At 40.8% G+C, this 19,391-nt stretch overlaps 1 protein-coding gene across 20 annotated transcripts in view; it reads left to right on the plus strand.

Moving 5' to 3' along the window:
* The window catches only part of GIT2 (GIT ArfGAP 2), a 42,123-nt gene that overhangs the window by 2,658 nt on the left and 20,074 nt on the right, over positions 1-19,391 (plus strand). For 12 of the 20 annotated variants that reach the window (XR_011250009.1, XR_011250010.1, XR_011250011.1 and 9 more), the window contains exons 2-12: positions 2,780-2,913; positions 4,492-4,604; positions 5,206-5,311; positions 6,827-6,913; positions 7,030-7,160; positions 8,846-8,940; positions 11,692-11,737; positions 12,874-12,925; positions 16,114-16,186; positions 16,437-16,534; positions 17,558-17,669. Coding sequence is in view for 17 of the 20 variants with exons in the window: in XM_069558214.1 (XP_069414315.1) it covers positions 2,780-2,913; positions 4,492-4,604; positions 5,206-5,311; positions 6,827-6,913; positions 7,030-7,160; positions 8,846-8,940; positions 11,692-11,737; positions 12,874-12,925; positions 16,114-16,186; positions 16,437-16,534; positions 17,558-17,669 (1,047 nt within the window). In the remaining 3 variants the exon portion in view is untranslated. The remainder of the gene's footprint in view (positions 1-2,779; positions 2,914-4,491; positions 4,605-5,205; positions 5,312-6,826; positions 6,914-7,029; positions 7,161-8,845; positions 8,941-11,691; positions 11,738-12,873; positions 12,926-16,113; positions 16,187-16,436; positions 16,535-17,557; positions 17,670-19,391) is intronic. The other 8 variants (XM_069558217.1, XM_069558221.1, XM_069558230.1 and 5 more) reach the window with 1 other exon arrangement.

Here is a 19,391-nt window from a genome sequence, read left to right on the forward strand (position 1 = left end):
ATAATTAGGCTACCTTGAAATGTTCTGAACTTGAGCAGCTAGGAATTTGTGCTGCCTTTTCTGCAAACCCCTAGTGAGAGAATAACCCTTATGGTTCAGGATCCCTTTGAAATTCTGATGAACGACAAGACCTTCTCCCCCCAAAATACACGCGCACTTCTCCTTTCACGCAGAATTTGTTAAGATTTCTCAGTGGGATAATAGATGTTTCTGAAGCCCATTGGTTGTGTTCCTAGAACCCATGTTAAGAAGCCCTAGCATAAAATGATCACATAAATTGGAAGGGGTTCACTGGATTTTACTGTCGTTAACATTCTGATATTCTCTTCATGTGATTCTGATTCATGATGTTAAAATGACTAGTGGAGAGCCTTCCTTAGTGTGTGTTAAATCCTTGCTGTCTTGTCCCTATTTAATTTCTTCCAAAAGGATTGTGAATTCTCTGAATGATAGGTGAAAACCAAGGCTGATCTTCAAAATAAAAGTCTTTTTGTATGTGTGTCAGTAGTAGTACCACACTGCAAGAGGCAAAGTTGTTATGTATCTTTGCAGGGATCTTTCATCTTGATGTTTCCAGTCTTTGTTTTTTAGAGTGCTTTAGTAGTACTGACATAGTTGTACTTCACTGAAGAATTTTGTTTGAGCTTTTGTTTCATGGCAGACTTTTGACTGTTGCTGTTCAGTCCCTAAATCATGTCCAACTCTTTACAGTCCCATTGACTGCAGCATGCCAGACTTCCCTGTCCTTCACTGTCTCCCAAAGCTGGCTCAAATGCGTGTCCATTGAGTTGATGACGCCATCTAACCATCTCGTCCTCTGTCCTCTGTCGTCCTCTTCTCCTCTTGCCCTCAATCTTTCCCAGCATCAGGGTCTTTTCCAATGAGTGGGAATTCCAATGCTTTGCAACATGGCAAAAATAAAAATAAAAAAAAGATAGGTAAACTAATTACTAAGATTTGATGATAGTTAATCAAATGTTTTGGAGCTTCAGCATTGATCCTCGCTCCTTGCAATGAGTATTCAAGGATTGATTTCCCTAACCAGTCAATCCTAAAGGTAATCAACATTGAATATTCATTGGAAGGACTGATACTAAAGCTGAAACTCCAAAATGTTTGATTAACTATGATCAAATCATAGTAAATAGTTTATCTTTTTAAAAAAAAAAAATTTTTTTTTTGCCATGCTGCATGGCATGCAGGATCTTAGTTTCCTGACCAAGCACTAAACACGTGCACCCTGCCGTGGAAGTGCAGAGTCTTAACCACTGGATTGCCAGGGAAGTCCTTTTACCTTTTTTTTTTTTTTTTTTTTTTTAATGAATCTAGTTCATATCCTATTCTGAGTTCAACTACCTGAAAACTCCATGAGGTTTTTCAGTGTAGTAAGATAGTGTTCATGTGGAACATTCAATGTTTCGAATAACAATCAAAGACTTTCTCTAGTGGCCATGAATTGCAGTGAGCTCTTGAAAATACTTGAATGGTACTTACAAAATAATTGGGAAAAGTTATAACAGCTCACATTACTGAATACTTACTATATGCAAAGAGCTTCACTTACTCTTTATATCCTCACTGTACTGAGATGTGTTGTTCTCCTATTTGATCCATGATGAGCACCCTCAAAGCAATAACTTGCCTAAGATCCTTGCGCAAGAAGTGGCAGAGTTGGGGTTCAAACCCTGGACTGCTTGTCTCCAGAGCCAGCCCTCTTAACCACCACACCGTCTGACTCCCAGTTTGTCTTTGATTGAAATCCCATAACTTTTCATTATATGGTTGGAAGGGGTTTGAATAAACTGTTCGAAATGGTAAGGATGGTGTACATGCATTTTAGAGATTTTTGTGGACATTGGAGAATTTTTAAATATAACCCTCAAGCCAAGCAGCTTGAGCGGTACCTATTGTCACCCCTTGTGTGAATCTGATGAAATGTAGAAGGTCTGTCTGTGTTTTGAGTTTCTAAATATTTAGTTTACTTTCCCAGCATGAGTTATTCTTACTGCTTACCAAGTGTGCGTTTTTCCTTGTTTCAAAGGGTGTCTAATGAGGCTTTGTTGGACTTCACAGGAAAAAAAGTATCATGCGCACATCAAAAATATTGCTCATTTGTATTTTGCATCTTTTTTCTGTGAGGCTGATGTTTTTACAGCTTCTGTTCTTTCAGGTCCATGGTGAGATCAGACTCAACAGTTTATTTAAGACAGCTAATGGATATCCTAGCACATTTCCTACTGGAGGAGGCCAGGTTTCCCAGTCTGTTTTCAGAGCCACCGCGGCTGAGCTATTTTATAGTTGTGTCGCTTGCAGCTTTCTGCTAAGCCCAGAGGCGTGTCGATAGCTGTCTTTTCACCATTCACTTCACATAATTCTGTGTGGATTGTTCATGGGCAGTTTTGTTGTCCTGCCGTTTGTGGAGATGGAGTCAGAATGATTCAGGTGAACCCTCTCAATTTGCTTCTCTTATGTTTAAGGAAGGAGCACACATCTGAGATAGTAGATCTTACTAGGGCTACAGATTGTGGCCCTGGACCACAAAGCAGGTAAGTGCTCACTCAGGGCTTCAGTCCATGTTTTCCATCTCTGTTAACATTGTACCCCCAGCCAAGATAGGTGGTATCATCAGACAAGCTCCCCAGCTTAACATGTTGACTAGCATACCAACACAACAGGAATGTCTTGTTTTCCTGAAACACCAAACCTTGGTCATCTTTTGCCACCTGGCAGAATAGCAACCACCTGGTATCCTTACCACTGATCTCACTCTTCTCTCCAGATCCTTCCTGGGCATCCGTAAATAGGGGAACTTTTATATGCGATGAGTGCTGCAGTGTCCATCGGAGTCTGGGACGCCATATCTCTCAAGTGAGGCATCTTAAACACACACCATGGCCTCCGACATTGCTTCAGGTAAAGAATAAGAATTCTCCTCAAGAAGTTTAAGTTTTTAGGATTTACTGTTTTAGCAACTGAAATTATACTTCTTAAACCTTACAAAAATGTTGGAATCCTAATTGAGTAGAGGTGCCAAGCTTATCAGTGCTATATATAAGTATTGAATTTGTTATTTAAGATTATTTTCCTCCTAGTGAAAATCTGGAAAAGCTCGACTATAGGTAGACAGACAGTCATTAAAATTCTTCCTAATGTTTTACTGCCGTCTTTCTAGAATATCACCAGAAATTGTTTTTAAACAGTCTGTCTTTTCCCACTTACCACGATGAATATTCCTGAAAGCAACTGCCTTAGAAACTTTTCATTAAGTTTCCTGCTTTGATAGGAGTCCTCCGAAGTTTCTGATGCATCTGATTTAAGTTCTCTTAAAGTTCTTATAACTTGTTAGAGACAATCAAGTTCTGTTTTGATTGAATGCCTAACACCCTGCCAAGTATTCAGTGGCTCTTAGTTTTATTTGGGGGTCCATTATCATGTCACCGGGTACTTCTATTTTGGGGTACACATTCTTTGAGTTCTGTTGGAACTCAGACTTTGGCATGTGTTTTGCCTTCATTTGTCTTGAGTACATATTTTACTAAATCTGTGGCAGCTGCACAGCCTGTCCCGAAAGGGTGAATTTAGATCTCTGATATGACAGTATCTGCACTGTTGTAAAAATCAGATGAGGCCTTGTCAGGAGGCATGCTCGGAAATGAAAATGGTTTATTATTATTAATAACTTCTGCTCAGAAGTTTCTAACAGCTCATTCCCATGTGAAAATGGGTGTTTACTGCTGTCAGATTATACAGAGTACAGATATTATGTCATACCGTATATTATATTGTAGGATATGAATAAAGTCCAGAGATGAGTAGTTTAAAATGCCAGACTTGACCCTAGCACAGCAGTTCCCCAAGTGACACGTGGACCACTTGTGGTACTCGAGGTTGATGTGCACGCTCAATTGTTCAGTCGGTCCACCTCTTTACAGACCCGCCAGGCTCCTCTGTCCATGGGTTTTTTCCCCGGCAAGAATACTGGAGTGGGTTGCCATTTCCTTTTTCAGGGGATTTTCCTGAACACACATCTCCTGTGTTGGCAGGTAGATTCTTTACCACTGATCAAAGGTAGATGTAGGTAATACTCAAATATTTATTTCAGTGGTTGCATAAAACTATAAGTAGGGCATCAAATTCTAATTGCTAGTGAAAGTTTTAGAAGGTAAGTGGATTTAAAGAAAAAGATTAAGAATCTTGAAAAATAGTATTTGGATGCTCAGGCTTGGGCAGTGCTGTCCTAAAGTGTCAAAGTGCTCTTTCTTCATCATGTATTAGAAAATGTAATCAAACCCATTGAAGTATTTAGCTGTCCTCCTGGTCAAACTTGAATCCTGCATGTAGGTTCTTCTTTCTCATTCTAAAACAGAAAATAATGATGTGTGTGATCTCCTAGTCATGCTAGTGTTTGTAGTAGAATCAGTTCAGTCACTGATTTCCATGGAATGTTTGTAGAAAGAAATTAAAATGTGATTTTATATTGCTTGGTTTTAGATGGTTGAAACCTTGTATAATAATGGTGCTAATTCTATATGGGAGCATTCGTTACTGGACCCCACCTCTATTATGAGTGGAAGACGCAAAGCTAATCCACAGGATAAAGTACAGTGAGTGGAATGTTTATAAATACTCTTATTTTTTCTTAACCCCTGGGGCCCACTGAAAGGAGCGCAGCTGTCTTGGACCAGCCTCCACAGGGGCAGCGCAGGAGTTGGTCACCCAGTTGTGTGTTGAACTCTTTGCCGTTAGGAATGCAGAACGAAGCCAGGCATGGGACCGTCTCTTCCGCATGGCTACCCAGCACAAGTCTGGTTTATCCAGTTTAAGACTAAGGCTTGGTGGCTGTCGATGTCACTGGGTTTGCGCTTAGGTGCTCAACCAACAGGCAGTCAGACCAGACATCTGGATTCTTACAAGATGGGACAAAGAGCTGCTTCCCCCCAAGGTTGCTAGGTCACTTCAGAAAATTACACAGAGAAGAAAGATACTATAAAAAGCAGGTATTCTGCAGTCCTGGCCATTATAATGACTAATGTACGTTTTCAGACTTCAGGTCTTAACACACTGCCAAAGCTTACTTCAGTATTGTTCCTTTTATTCTTGAGTGGGGGATGTAGGTCACTTCCTCTTCTCTTTACAGTCTGAAGAATGGGGAATGTTGTATCTGAACTGCCAGTGAACTGTTTTCTTTTTTTGTTCTCAAACCAGTCCTAATAAAGCAGAATTCATCAGAGCCAAGTATCAGATGTTAGCGTTTGTCCACCGCTTGCCCTGCCGGGATGACGACAGTGTGACCACCAAAGATCTCAGTAAGGTGGGTCACACCTTTCAGAATCCTGAAATTACTGGATGAAACAGCACATTGTCCTGTTTGGGAAAAAAAAGACTTAGAAAGAAAAGAAAAACAACTCCTTTATGTACACAAAATAATTAGTAACAGCTTTTTTTGCAGTTGGTTTCTTCTCTCATCTTAATTCAAATGGCAACCATTCATATTAGTGGAGGTATACTAGTGGGACAAAGGAAAAAATAAGTATCCAGGAAACTATTTGTGTTTTCTAGGTCTAGTTCTAAAGTCGTATTTCTGTAAGTTTTTGTTTGCAGAGCTTTGAAATAGGAGCCATGTCATAGTTTGTTTCTAGGAGGGACTACACGGTCTGTGGGACTTGTGCAGGTTTCTAGGTTGCATGCCGAGTGAGGTCTTCAGGAAGTAGGGCATCACTCAGAGCCGTAGTCCATGGGATGGTTTATTAAACTCACAAGATGAGTTGACGGCTTTCTTTATGTGGGCCTTTGCATGTTTTTGAGAGATGCCACAAATCGCGTATCTTAATTTTCAAAGTGCTGCTTTTGGCAGATGCTCATCCAGAGCAGAGGCAATCACAGTTCAGAATTTTAAATTTTGCCTGAAGGTGGATGTGATCGTTAACTTCCATTCATTGTGGTTTTAAACCACAATTTTTAAAAATATAATTAATTAGGAAAACAAGGCCTGGATGCAGATGTTAGAGTAGCTCTCTTCAATCCTGTGGTAAGGATGCTTGCATTTTGGACAGTTCTAGGGTTGAAGGAAGAGTTGCAGGAAGGCAGCTTATCCTCTGACTGTATAAGGGCTTTTCTGCAGTGCTATGGAATCTGATATGCCACAGGCCTGTTTCCACCCCGAAAGACTTCATTAAATCATTCTGCACAAGGCTAAGACTAGTGTTGTGGAGAGGGTGTGATATAAGGCGGAATCTTGTGATTTACACAGCCTAGGATCTGAAACTCTAAAGCCCTAGGTTCAATATTAACAGCTAATAACAACAGCAATAATAATAGCAGCTGTTTTCTTTGGGCATTTCCTGTGTACCAGCTCCGTGCTCTGTTGTATCATCGATCCCTTATAGTTGCCCGTGAATAGGTGGCATTTTTATCACCATTTTAGAGATAAGGAAACAGGTTCAGATTGCTTTAAACACTTTCTCAAGTTCACACAGCTTGAGGGGTATATGGTTTGAAATTCAGGTCTGTCAGACTTCAGAGCCATGCTTAACCCCTCCTCACACTCCCTCTCACTCAGAGACTGGTTGCGCCACTTAGACAGATCATGCCTTTGGGCGCATCAGCCTTCCCAGCCCTAGTTCCCTTATCAGTAATGTAGGCCTGACTCTGCCTTAGAGCCCAGGGGTAGCTGTTACCTGCAGAGATGGCTTCATTCACCTTGCTAAGCGAGATAAAGATGTTGTAGTGCTTCGATAATGTAGATTGCAGTGGTCTGCCAGCTGCTTTGCTCCCTCATTCTTGACAATTTTAACAAACATTCTTCTCTTGTTTATGTATTTTTCAGCAACTCCATTCAAGCGTGAGAACAGGGAATCTCGAAACCTGTTTGAGGCTGTTATCTTTAGGAGCACAAGCGAACTTTTTTCACCCTGTAAGAAAGCACAAATTGGTTCAGATATTAAGTTGAAACTAAATGGGTTGCATTTGCTTAGCCTTCGGGTTATTTAATTCGTTTCTTTTTGTGTACTTTGTATTAATGATCCTTAGGAGAAAGGAAACACCCCCCTCCACGTGGCCTCCAAAGCAGGGCAGATTCTACAGGCGGAATTGTTGGCAGTATACGGAGCAGACCCGGGCACCCAAGACTCCAGTGGGAAAACTCCTGTTGACTATGCCAGGTGAGAGACTCGACTCTGTTACCTCTCTCTGTTTGGGATTATTTACCTTGTGTATGATTCATTGTTAAAAGTGGCTAAATTGTGCATGGGTAGCATTTAGCTCCTTCAAAGATTGGAATTCTGTTATTTTGCAGATGAAGATATTTCAAGTGCATATGATCTTAGAGCCACTCAAAGCTGGGGAAGGTAGAACCGTTAACCACTGTGTTTAGCTTTCAGTCTTTCATTTTTTTTATCCTTTGTAACGTAGTGGTATTTGAGCCATGGTTGGGATCCACATCAAGTATAAAGAGCTGCAGAACCCCCTCCTCAGTTTTTTTTGAATACTTTTAGTCACTGCTTGGACTTAGAGACAAGTCTGTATGGGTGTGCCTGTGTGCTCAGCCATGTCCGACTCTTTGCGACCCAGTGGGCTGCAGCCCACCAGACTCCTCTCTCCATGGAATTTTCCAGGCAAGAATCCTGGAGCAGATTGCCATTTCCTACCCCAAGGGATCTTCCTGACCCAGGAATTGAACCTCCATCTCCTGCATTGGCAGGCAGATTCTTTACCACTGGCGCCGCCTGGGACGCCCCAGTATGGATAGATATGTGGTCCAACAAGTATCGTAAAATGTTAATTGCAGAATTTAGGTAGTGGACATCTCAGGGCTCCCTATAAAATTCTTTAAATTTTTCTTCGTTTGAAAATTTTGGCTGTGAAGTAGTAGAAAATAAAAAAGTAAATCCACAGATTAGTCTTTAATATCATTTAAATGACAGAAGATGGATCATCTTTCCTTCTTTTTCCAAATTAACTGCAAAGAACGATGCTCTGCACAGGGTAAAATGACAGTTGACAACTTGAAAATGACAAGTGAAATGACAAAACTCTGCCCCCCCAGACTTTACTCTCTCATGGAGGAAGGATTCATAAATGCATGTAAGAGTTAAATGAGGCAAGATAATGTAGAACTCATTACCATAATGGATACATACATAGTATTTCTTCACTGTGGCCCAGATCATTAAGTAATGTCTTTAGTTGGTCTTTGAAGAAAGGATTGGATTTGGGTGTGTGAAGAGGAGCTAAGGTATTTCAGAGAAGAAGGATGTGGGTCAAGTTCTGAAGGGAGGGGTGGACAGGGCACATATGCACAGCAGGGTCCTGACTGGATAGAGCAGAGTGTGTCTGGGAATAAGAGCTCAGGTGCTGAGGAACGCAGTACTTCATCAGGTCTAACACACCATCGTTTACATGTGTGCGTGCTGTCACTTCAGTCGTGTCTGACTCTTTGCGACGCCATGGACTATAGGCTGCCAGGATCCTCTGTCCATGGTATTCACCAGGCAAAAATACTGGAGTGGGTTGCCATGCCCTTCTCCAGGGGATCTTTCCGACCCAGGGATGGAACCCACATCTCTTATGTCTCCTGCATTGGCAGGCGGGTTCTTAACCCTTGGACCACCAGGGGAGTCCCCTGTCTCACAAATTAATCAGAGAAAAGGGGTAGTGGAGATTTTGAAAGCAATTTTATAAGAGTGGAAATCGGAGTTGACCTTGACAGTTTACCTCACACAAAAAGGTAGATTATTCTGAAAAGTCACATTTGATAAACTCCTCAGGTATCTCGGGGGTGTCTCTGTACTTTTCTAGCACCCGGGACCAGTGAGTAGTATAAATGGCACTTTGTCTTCTCTTGTAGGCAAGGAGGGCACCACGAGCTGGCAGAGCGCCTTGTAGAAATTCAGTACGAGCTGACTGACAGACTAGCCTTCTATCTCTGTGGCAGGAAACCAGGTGAGTGAAGCAGAGCAGCCTCTCCACAGCTGCAGCCAGGCAGGCCCTGGGAGAGCAAGTCAGGACACTGCTGTTTATGGTCTGTGCTGTAACGTATCCTTGAGAAAACTGCAAATCAGGATTTCTGTGTGAAATGATGACTACGGCATATTTTGCTATATGTGAAATACATAACATCAGTCACAGCTTGACAGTTTAGTTTTTAAAATGATTGCTGTACAGTTTGGCCATTTCAGGAATCAGAGAGTGTCGCTGAACCCAGCCTGAATGCGGCACCACAGTTCTTGTGGTTAATGGGAGTCAGCATGGAAGAGCAAAGCCTTAACCTCTATAGTTGTTTGCAGAATTCTGCCAGCTAAGGGATGGGGGAAAGGGAAAAAGTGAACTTTACCATTAACCTGCTTTGTTCATGAGGTAGAACTGGGGTCAGCAAACCTTGGTCTGTGGGCCAGATACGCCTATTACGTTGATTTTTAAAAATAAAGTTTTATTGCAACATAGCCATGCCCACTCATTTATGTATTATCTGTGACCGCTTTCACACTACAGCAGCAGAACTGAGTAGGTTGAGTAATTACAACAGAGACCATATGGCCACAGAACCTAAACTATTTAGTTTGACCCTTTGCAGAAAAAGTGGGCCAACCCCTGATACAGCATATCCACATATGTGTATAATCACATAACCAGTGGTTCTCCACCCTGGTTGTACAACAGAGTTAAGAGCCCCTGGTATGGTTCCAGTTCCCAGTGAGATGGAGTAAGCGCACTTCACCCTATCTCTCCTTCTGAACACAGTAAAAACCCTGGACCCAAAATGCATGGAGTAAGGACTCCAGCAGGCAGGCTAGGGAACTCACAGTGACATCAAGCTGGTGGTGAGTGTCCCCTTTATTTTACTTCTGATATGGCCTCCGGAACAGCCCCAAACCTGGAACTGCACAGCAAGAGCAAAGAAGCCTTCTCTGTGTGATCTGAGGAGCAGGAAATGGAACTCTGACAGGACTGAGAATCGGGGAGTTCCCACAGGATTTTTCTCTTTTCCTTTCCCCACTAGTAATCCTGTGGCTTCAGTAATGGCAAGCACAGGTGCCTAAATCTCTGACCAAGAGCCTGAGGGGAACCCTGACGGCTTTTATCTTTAGTCTTTCTCACCACTTGGCCCAGGAGGCAGAACCTGCCTGGTCAGGTGCCTGCTAAAACAAAATATTAACATTCACCACAGAATTCAAGGAAGACTTACAGTTCCCAGTGAGATGGAGTATGTAAACTACTATTTTACATACTATGTAAAATATCTGGGATACCATCCATAATTACTTGACATGTGAAGAAACAGGAAAATCCCAAAGACTTGCATGGGAAAAGGTAGTTATTAACAGATGCCAACCCTCAGTGATTCTGAGGTTAGAATTATCAGATAAAGATTTTAAAGCAGATAGTAATATCATGCTCTTAAGAAGTAAGTGTGAACATTATTGAAGCAAATTGAATAAAACCTCAGCAGAGAAACAGAAGATATAGAAAAGAACAGAAATGTTAGAACTAAAAAATACAATAACTAAAATTCTAAAACCCATTGGATGGGTTTAGTTAGGATGGAGATGACAAAGAAAAAAGTCAGTGAGTTAAAAACAGATCACTAGAAATAATCCAGTTTGAGCAACAGAGAGAAAGAAGAGTGGGAGGAAAAGGAGGCTTAGCAGAGCTTTAGGGACCTACGGGACAAAACCAGAACATTTGTATCATCAGACTCCCAGAAAGAGAGAAGAAAGAATGTGGTGCAGAAAAAATATTTGAAGAAATATTGGGTAAAAACTCTAAATTTGGCAAAAGACGTAAAATCACAACTTGAAAAGCTCAGAGAACTCCAAACAGGATGAACTCCAATCATCACTCAGACACATCAAACTCAAACGGCTAAAATACGAAGAAAGAAAATGCCTTGAAAGCAGCCAAGGAAAAAAAACGATACTATATAAAAGAACAATTATGTGTATGACTGGATTTCTCATCAGAAACCAGAGATAAAAAGGAAGTAGAACAATATTTTTTAAATGCTGAAAAGAAAGAACTCTATTTCCATGAAAATAACCTTCAAGAATGAAAAAAAAAAAGACATTTTAAGATGAAAGAAAAGAGAATTAGTTGCTCTAACAGAAATACTAAAGGAAGTTCTTTGGGTGGAAGGGAGTTGATGAACCAAAGAGAATCTCGGAACTTCAGGAATGAAAGAACAACAACAGAAATGATAAGTATTGGATAAATACAATAGCCTGTTTTATTCTTAAGTTTTTTAAAGGTGTGTATGACAGTTTAAAGCAAAAGTTATAGTATTGTATGGTGTGGTTTTCAGCATGTGTCAGTAATATATTTGACAGTTACAACATGAAAGGGGAGAGGGTAAAAGAAATATGAAGGTAAGTTTTTGCACTTTTCTAAAATGGCAAAATATTATTTCTGGTAGATTTTAACAAGTTTTGCATATTATAATCCCTAGCATTTAAAAAAGACTATGCAATCATATATGGTCAGAAACTCTAGAGATAAATTAAAATGGAATGTTAAAAAATTATCCAAATAATCAAAAGATGTTTTGATTTAAAATATTCAAAAAAAGAGAGCAAAGAGGAGAGGAACAAAAACTGTGTAGTGAGAGGAGCAAAACATAAATTCAGAAACTAATGGTATTCCTTTACAGATCTTACTAGTATTTATACAAATGAGACTCTGGCTTGGTTTCCGTTTCAGATCACAAAAATGGACAGCACTTTATAATACCTCAAATGGCAGACAGGTAAGGCCATTGAAATGCCAATCAATTATATCTGTCATGAGTATTTTCCTTGTTTTTTTAGTGTATAAGTGTATTATATTTTGTGTTTAACAAAGCCCATACATTTTTCTCTTTTATGGCTATGCGCTTTGGAAATAAGACGGCTGTAAGTAAACCACCATATAAAATTTTAAGTTTGAAAGAGCGCAAGTAACAAATTTGCTAATAAGAAAATCAGAGTCTGTGATACTGTCATAGTTTTAGCCAGCTGTGACAGTATATTGTGTCTCTAGATATATCACAGAATATATCTGTGTTATAAGAGACTTATATCCTCTGTCTGTAATAGGGATCAACACATTTTGTGGTTGTTGTTGTTAAGGGCTAAATAGTAAATACTTTAGGCTTTTTGGGCCACACACCCTCTGCCACAGCTACTCTGCCAGTCGTAAATGAAAGCATTCGTGGGCCCTGTAAATGAAAGGCATGTCTGTTCCAGTGAAATTTTATTTCTGGATACTAAAATTGGAATTTCATATAATTTCCACATATTACCAAGTATCATTTGTTGTGTTTTTTTCCCCCCAACCACCTAAAAATGTACATTCCATACTTAGCTCAAACAAAAAGGGGTATTATAATCTGTTGACCTCTGGTCTATAAGGTCAGATGAGATCATGGCTGTAGAAATGAACTTTAAACCCTTATATAGCTAATAACCTTTGCACAGATCCTATCAAGAGTTTGTGAAAAGATTAATTGCTATTCCATATGTAATCTTGCCATTCTGGTTTCTAACATTCTGCCCCTTTTATATTTTTCTTCTATTGTGCTGTTAAAAAAAATACTTTAAAAATTATGATTTCTCACATACACACCCTGGGGACTAGCATGGCAATAGTTTTTGCCTTTTGGTTAGTAGGTGGTTATTTTTCTCTTTACCATGAGAAATGTTTGCATGATTGTGTTATTTCTAGGAGATAGTCTTACCAAGTTCTGTTCAGTTTCCTCACTGACTATTGGGCTAAAGAATGTTGACATCTGACCTTGTCCATGAGCTGTAATGAGTATCTTGATCCCTTGGCTACCATAGCCTTTTACAGAGCTCATGAAAATGGTTTTATTTGTTTGCTTATCAGTGTTGTACATTTTCTTAGCAGCCTGGATTTGTCTGAATTGGCAAAAGCTGCTAAGAAGAAACTTCAGTCTGTGAGTATCTCTATTTCCTAGTGAACTCCCCTGTGGAAAACCATGTGTCCGGCTAACACCTGTTCTCAGCCTGTTATCTAGTACATCAGATTACTCTGCTTCATGCTCTCAGATGTTAAATCAGAAGCAGACCATCGAGTCTGCAGTGAAGGAGAATGGAAGTACTAAGTTGAGTACATCCAGTTCACTGGCTCTGCTTCAAATACTGCCATCTTTCTCTGTCATTTTAAAAGTGAGGACTGTGCCTTTGACTTTTAGAAAGTTGTTTCTCCCTGTAAGAGTTCCCTAGTTTCTCTCAATGTAAACTAGTGAGTGGGGCACTCCTTGGGATGACTTCCTATAGCCTCGTGGGATGCTAGAGACTGATAAAAAGCTCACTGCCACTTGGGATCCAGCCCCCACTCACTGTCGGGCATGTTCTACACCATTCATCAGAGCTTTGTAAAATGTAGGCTTTTAATAGCCAGTTCTGCCCCGGCTGTGTGCTCAGAGTTTACCCAGTTCTTCAGGTAACAAGCTCACGTTAGTCTGCGTGTTTCTTTCCAGCCTGTCCTTTTCAGCAATCAGGCCCCTGAGAAATCTGCTCCTCTGGGAACATAGTCTCTATGTTAAGTCCCCGCAAATGAAGCCTCACATGGTGCTTCCCCAGCCATTCTAACCACCTGACTCACCCACCTTAGCTGTTCTCTGTACTCTCAAGATCAGAACCAAGATCCTTCTGGTCATAACCTTGAAGGGCATCATCCCGCTCTCACTCTTCAGTTCTGGCCCCTCTCCCCATCTGGCTCCCGCTGTGTGTGCGAGTGGGAGTGTGCATCTAACTATCTCTTTGAGGGCTAGCGCCCTCTCAGGCCACCTTCAGGTCTCCTTTCAGGAGCCCTCTTTTCCCAGCTGTCCTCCCTTTCATCATTCACGTGGCTGAAGTCTGACCACCTTCGCAGTGTAGGTAGGAGTATTCTTAAAGCTCAGCTCTGAATTCGCAGCTCTCCTAATTCATGTCTTACTCTTCATCCCCCTTGTAATAGAAGACTCTTTACTAGAACTTCATATAGTACTAAGGACTACACAATACATAAGATGACTTTCTCATCACTAGCATTTACCTGTAATGTGCAATAAACATATTTTATGCAGTTTGTTTGGTGTCTCTGTGTTCTGTATCTGCAGTTCTGTGTGTATGTGTTTTTACTGCCTTTCTTAAACTAAGGAGGTCCTATGGTTAAGATGATAAGCTTTGGAGTCAGCACTGAATGTTCTGTGTTTCCTTTTATTACTTACAGTGTGTAAGCCAATTTTTATTTTAAATAATAAAAACATTAAAAAGAAAACCCCAGCTGCCCTTGACTATGCTGTTTTGCATTTGCTTGGCTGAAAGCTGGGGTTAGGTCTGTAATATCTCCAGATGTTAAAGGCACTAGATAAATATCTGGGACAAATTCGAGTGTAGCTCTCCAGACCCTGGGCTCTGGGTCAGACTGTTGAGGTACAGATCTCGGCTCAGACGAGCTCCGCACCGCTCCGTGCCTCGATGTCCCTCCTAGAAAGCGAGACAGTGGTCCAGCAGAGCTGCGAGTCAGAGCTGCTCGGTGTCAGCTGCCCATGCCCTGTGGGCTCCTCGTATCAGTGCCAGTTTAGTGTTCATCCTGCAGTATCTCCCTAGTGAACAGCTGGGAGAAATATAAGCCGACTAGTGTGTTCCTTGAATTCATACATTTTAACACTTTGAGAGAAACTTGCCTCTCCAGTCCCTCACTTCTTGGCTCTGTGACTTGAGGCACGCTAACTTCTGTGCCTGGGTATCCTCTCTGTAAAATGGTGTAACTGTAGTTCCTATCTTCAGAGAGCTGTAGTATTTGCTACCATGATGATATTAGCAAGGCACCTCCAGTATAAGCCCTCAGCAGTATTGCTGTTGTAGTGATTGTTAGTAATAATAACATTAGCTTGTTAGCCCCTTGGAGGAAGCACACTGGGTGTTTATGATGCAAGTTCAGTTTCCCAGTCCTTCATCACCTTATCCAGCAAGTCTTTCAGAGCTGATTTTTAATCATAAACGTAGTGTAACCACACTAGAGAAAATCTGGAAAATAGAGAAAGGGAGTCATCCTCATTTACTATATTCTTTTTTTTTTTTTTCACTTACTGTATTCTTAATAAGTTCAGGCTCAGTATTTTGGTATATTTTTCTGATTCTTGTTTCAGATGCCTGTGTTTTTTAACTGAAGCATAATTACAGAATTGTTTATTCTGCCTGTGTCACCTAACAATGTACTGTAACCATTTTAACAAGTCCCAGTGAGGTATGCACAGCCAGGTTTAAATTCTGCAGGAAGTACCTTCTGGTCAGTGAATGAATGGATATTTAGAGTCCCATTTCAGTGCTGGGGCCTGTATGGGGATGAAGGGAATAGTAGAGAATGGAACGAATTCAGCATCTGCCCTCACAGAGCAGGGCAGCAGTCACCCCGGAAGTAACATCCACTGGGCAGCAGGGTTTCATGAGGGAGGAAGTGCAGGGAGAGCTGGGGCCAGCCTGGCGAGGGCTTAGTCACCATTGGTTTGAGGAAGACCTGACTGCTGCCAAGCAGGCGCCCCAGGCTGTGGGGACCGTTTTGCTGGGACACTGCACGGTGTACTGATTAGAAAGGCTGTCCTTGGTAGGGGATGCTCAGGTAGTTCTTTGGGGGTTTGGAGGACCCCTACCTACTGAGGAAGACAGCAGAGAGACTTAACCCAGAGGTCTGGGTGATAGTTTCCTGCAGGGCACGTTTTATCCTCTTGAGATGGCATGTTTTGACTTCTTTATCCTACCAAGGGTTTAAGATCCCTTACAATGGGGGCGGGGTGGGGGGGGAATGGCAAACGTTTTCCAGAAAGAGCAGAAGAGGCTAAGGTGATGTCACACGACGAGTGGAGAATGGACTGTTGTCTTTGAGATTTGCACTTTAGCTGCCTTGTGCACCTTTTATCTGCATGTCTGGAGGGAGGCTGCAGCGGGCGGCAAGTGTTTTTAGAGGATCTGTACCATTTTGGAAATGCTATTCTCTGTTTAACGGTGGGTATTTGCTAAGTAAGCACTGGCTTTGAATAAGATGTTGGAGGTAGAAGGGTGAATAAGTCACAGTCCTCACTCATTCTCCTAGTGTTAATCCTTGTCCCTTGTGTCCCTGATATGTTTTTGCTTTCAGCTAAGTAATCATTTGTTTGAAGAACTTGCCATGGATGTGTACGATGAAGTTGACAGGCGAGAGACTGATGCAGGTGACTTAACATGTGGCTCTGTTTACTAAGCTTCTGTTACCATAGGCAGCAGCAAGCTGCCAGGCTCAGTGTTTCTCCTTGCCCAACTCCTGCTGTCCTGATAACACGTGTGTCAACACTGACTCTTGTGTTTGTTGGCTTCGGAGTGTGCTACCCCAAGTCTCCATAGTAACGCGGGAGCCGCGGCTCTCAGAGGAGCAGCAGCGCCCGTGGTGATGAGATTCTATCTCTGGCTCTTTCCTCTGGCTAGTCTGGCTCGCCACGCAGAACCACAGCACCCTGGTGACCGAGACAACCGTCGTCCCCTTCCTTCCAGTCAATCCCGAGTACTCATCGACACGGAACCAGGCAAGTGGCCGAGTCCAGAAACACACTAGTAGTGATCTTTGATGAATGACCGATACTGTGGTATTTTATTTTCCCAGGACAGGTATTTAAAATGTTTTTGACTGATTACAATGGTAATATCCTTTACGTACCCACACACACATCACAAATTGATAAGAAAAGCAACAGAAGTTAATAAGTGACTGAGAAAGAACGTAAGACAGTTCACAGAAGAATTACACATGGCTTTCAAACGCCTTTTAAAGAAATATTTCACCTCACTAGTAATCAAAGAAAGCAACCTGAAGTCATTAATGAGCGTTTCATCCATCAAAGTAATAAGTTACATGATAAAGGAGACTCCACACTGGTAAGGATGTGGCATTCTTATGCCACAGAGAAGAGTTTAAATTGCTACAGACTGCAGAGAGGCAGTTTGTTAACTGGTTACAGAGGCCTCAAAATTAACTGCATCCTTTCACCCAGGATACCAAGTACCTTTCATCCAAATACCTTATTTGGGAATATGTCCTAATAAAAGTACAAAGCTTTATGCATACTTTCATAGAAGTATTGTATGTAATGACAGAACACAGAAACCAAGCCTAAGCATCCATCAAAAGGAGAGAAGTTGAATTAATTATGAAGTTCTTTTCATTTTTATTGATTAATGTTTATATATAGTAAGAGTCCCAGCATCTAGACTCTTATCTTGAAATTTAAAAATCTGTCCCTTCAAATTGATTTTTGACTAGTAGCCCTGTTTCAAAACAGAATTGATAATAGAAAGCATTAAGTAGAACCATTTCGTTTCAGTTCACAAAAAGAAATATGCCTTGTGAGAAATGTTATATCGTTCTATTATGTAAATGGTTTTAAACTATCCATAGAAACAAAGTTTGATTCAGTTATGGCTGTGATTGATGGTACTTTGAGCATGCTGGAAGGCCTTTGCTGAACTCTAACAATAGTCTGACTAATTTTATGTGAACATGTGTGTATTTTTATATCTGGGAATATTTCCAATTATTTTTTCACCCTCAGGGCAGACAGAAACTAGCTCGGTTTAACGCCCATGAGTTTGCCACTCTGGTTATCGACATTCTCAGTGACGCCAAGAGGAGACAGCAAGGCAGCCCTCTCTCTAGTTCAAAAGGTAACTGTTTCAGACCTCTAAATGTTTGCTTCTTTGGCCTTCTGAACTTCACACACGTGTTAAAGTTATGAAAAGAATTAAAGCAGTCATCAATACCACAGCTTAAAGCCCTGTTAAGTTTTATTGGTACTATGTTGTGATGACAAGTTTCTCTCTTTGAGTCCTGGTGAATTATGAATATCTCAACATTATTAACTGTGATTCACATTTGTCTTATATATGAGTTTTTACCCCTTCAGTCATGTGCCTTCCTTATAAAGTTGCATTCTGAAATTAATTCAGGTATGACTTAGACCTTGTTAAAGGATATCTGCACTGAGAATTTTGTGTGTTTAAGGTTGTGAAGAGAGCACCTAGCACATATTTCCAAGGTGCCCTTCGAGTCTTTTCCAGTAGCTCAGGGTCCTGTCTCGGTGCTTGAGAACACACTTCCTCCCCAGCCCTGATACTGTATTTTTATTTTCATTTTAAAATTAAAAAATTTGAACAGGAAAAATACATTCAATAAGAGTTCAGTTTTCAGTCAGCATCTTATCCTCAAAGACAGTAATCATTAACTGGCAGCCGTTTGTCCTTGATTTTACTGACTCAACCAGACATAAACAAGTTCTAAGAAACTCGATTAAATTTTGGTGAAGGTGCAGTGATAAGGGTCCATTCATAAATTTGAAGTCTCAAAATGTACAACTTCCTTTGACTTGGTGGGTCCATCTCTAGGTGTTAGTTGAGGAGAATTAGAGATGTTGTCTGTGTGATACATATTACACTGGAAACAATAATAGAGCAATTTTTAGTTTCATATTTGAATAGGGCACACTGTTTTTTCAGGGACTGCGGAATGATGTAATATAAAATAATTAATTTTTTGAAGAAGCTTTAGTATCATCCCAATTTTGTAAGGAAAACATTTATGTACGTGCATATGTACAAATGAATATCTTTATTTATCTCCATTACTCCCAGATCTCATATTTGCCAGTTCACCTGTTCATTAAAATTCATTTATTACCTTGAGAATTCCCTGGCAGCCCAGTGGTTAGAACTCTGGGCTTTAACTGCCAAGGGAGCAGGTTCAATCCTTGGTTGGGAAACTAAGATTTCTGCAAGTTTCATGGGGCAGCAAAAAGATAAATAAATTAAAAATTATTACCTTAAAATCTTACAGCACTTTGATGGTAATTTGTGGATCTGTACAGTGTGGTAAAAAATTTGAGTCACCCAAAACACATGTTCCCATGTGAGACTGAGCAAGGCCATGCTCTTCCTTTTATTTCAGCTCTTATACTGTAAGCAGGTAGCCTTTTTGATATTTATTTAGTGCCACAGTTTTTCACATTTTTTGATAATTTCACTGTTTAAAGTGGTCCCCAAGTACAGTGCTGAAGAGCTGTATAGCATTCCTGAGCACACGAAGGCGGTGACATGTCTTACAGAAAATACATGTGTTAGATTAGCTTTGTTCAGGCCTGAGTTACAGTGCTGTTAACCATGAGTTCAATGTTGATGGATCAATGATATATATTCAAGATGTCTTTAAACAGAAACGCATGTGAAACAAGGTTATGTATTTATCAGTTGACAAAAATGTGACCAGACGTTTGCAGGAACCTAACTGTATTTCCACTCAGAACAGTGGTTCAGTATTTGCTGATTTGTTCTTCACAGCAACTTTATAGACCGTGACTGCTACAAATAGTAAAATTTACTGTCTGTATTTGTATA

This window comes from Ovis canadensis, chromosome 17 (genome assembly GCF_042477335.2).
Source record: "Ovis canadensis isolate MfBH-ARS-UI-01 breed Bighorn chromosome 17, ARS-UI_OviCan_v2, whole genome shotgun sequence".
Lineage (NCBI taxonomy): Eukaryota > Metazoa > Chordata > Mammalia > Artiodactyla > Bovidae > Ovis > Ovis canadensis.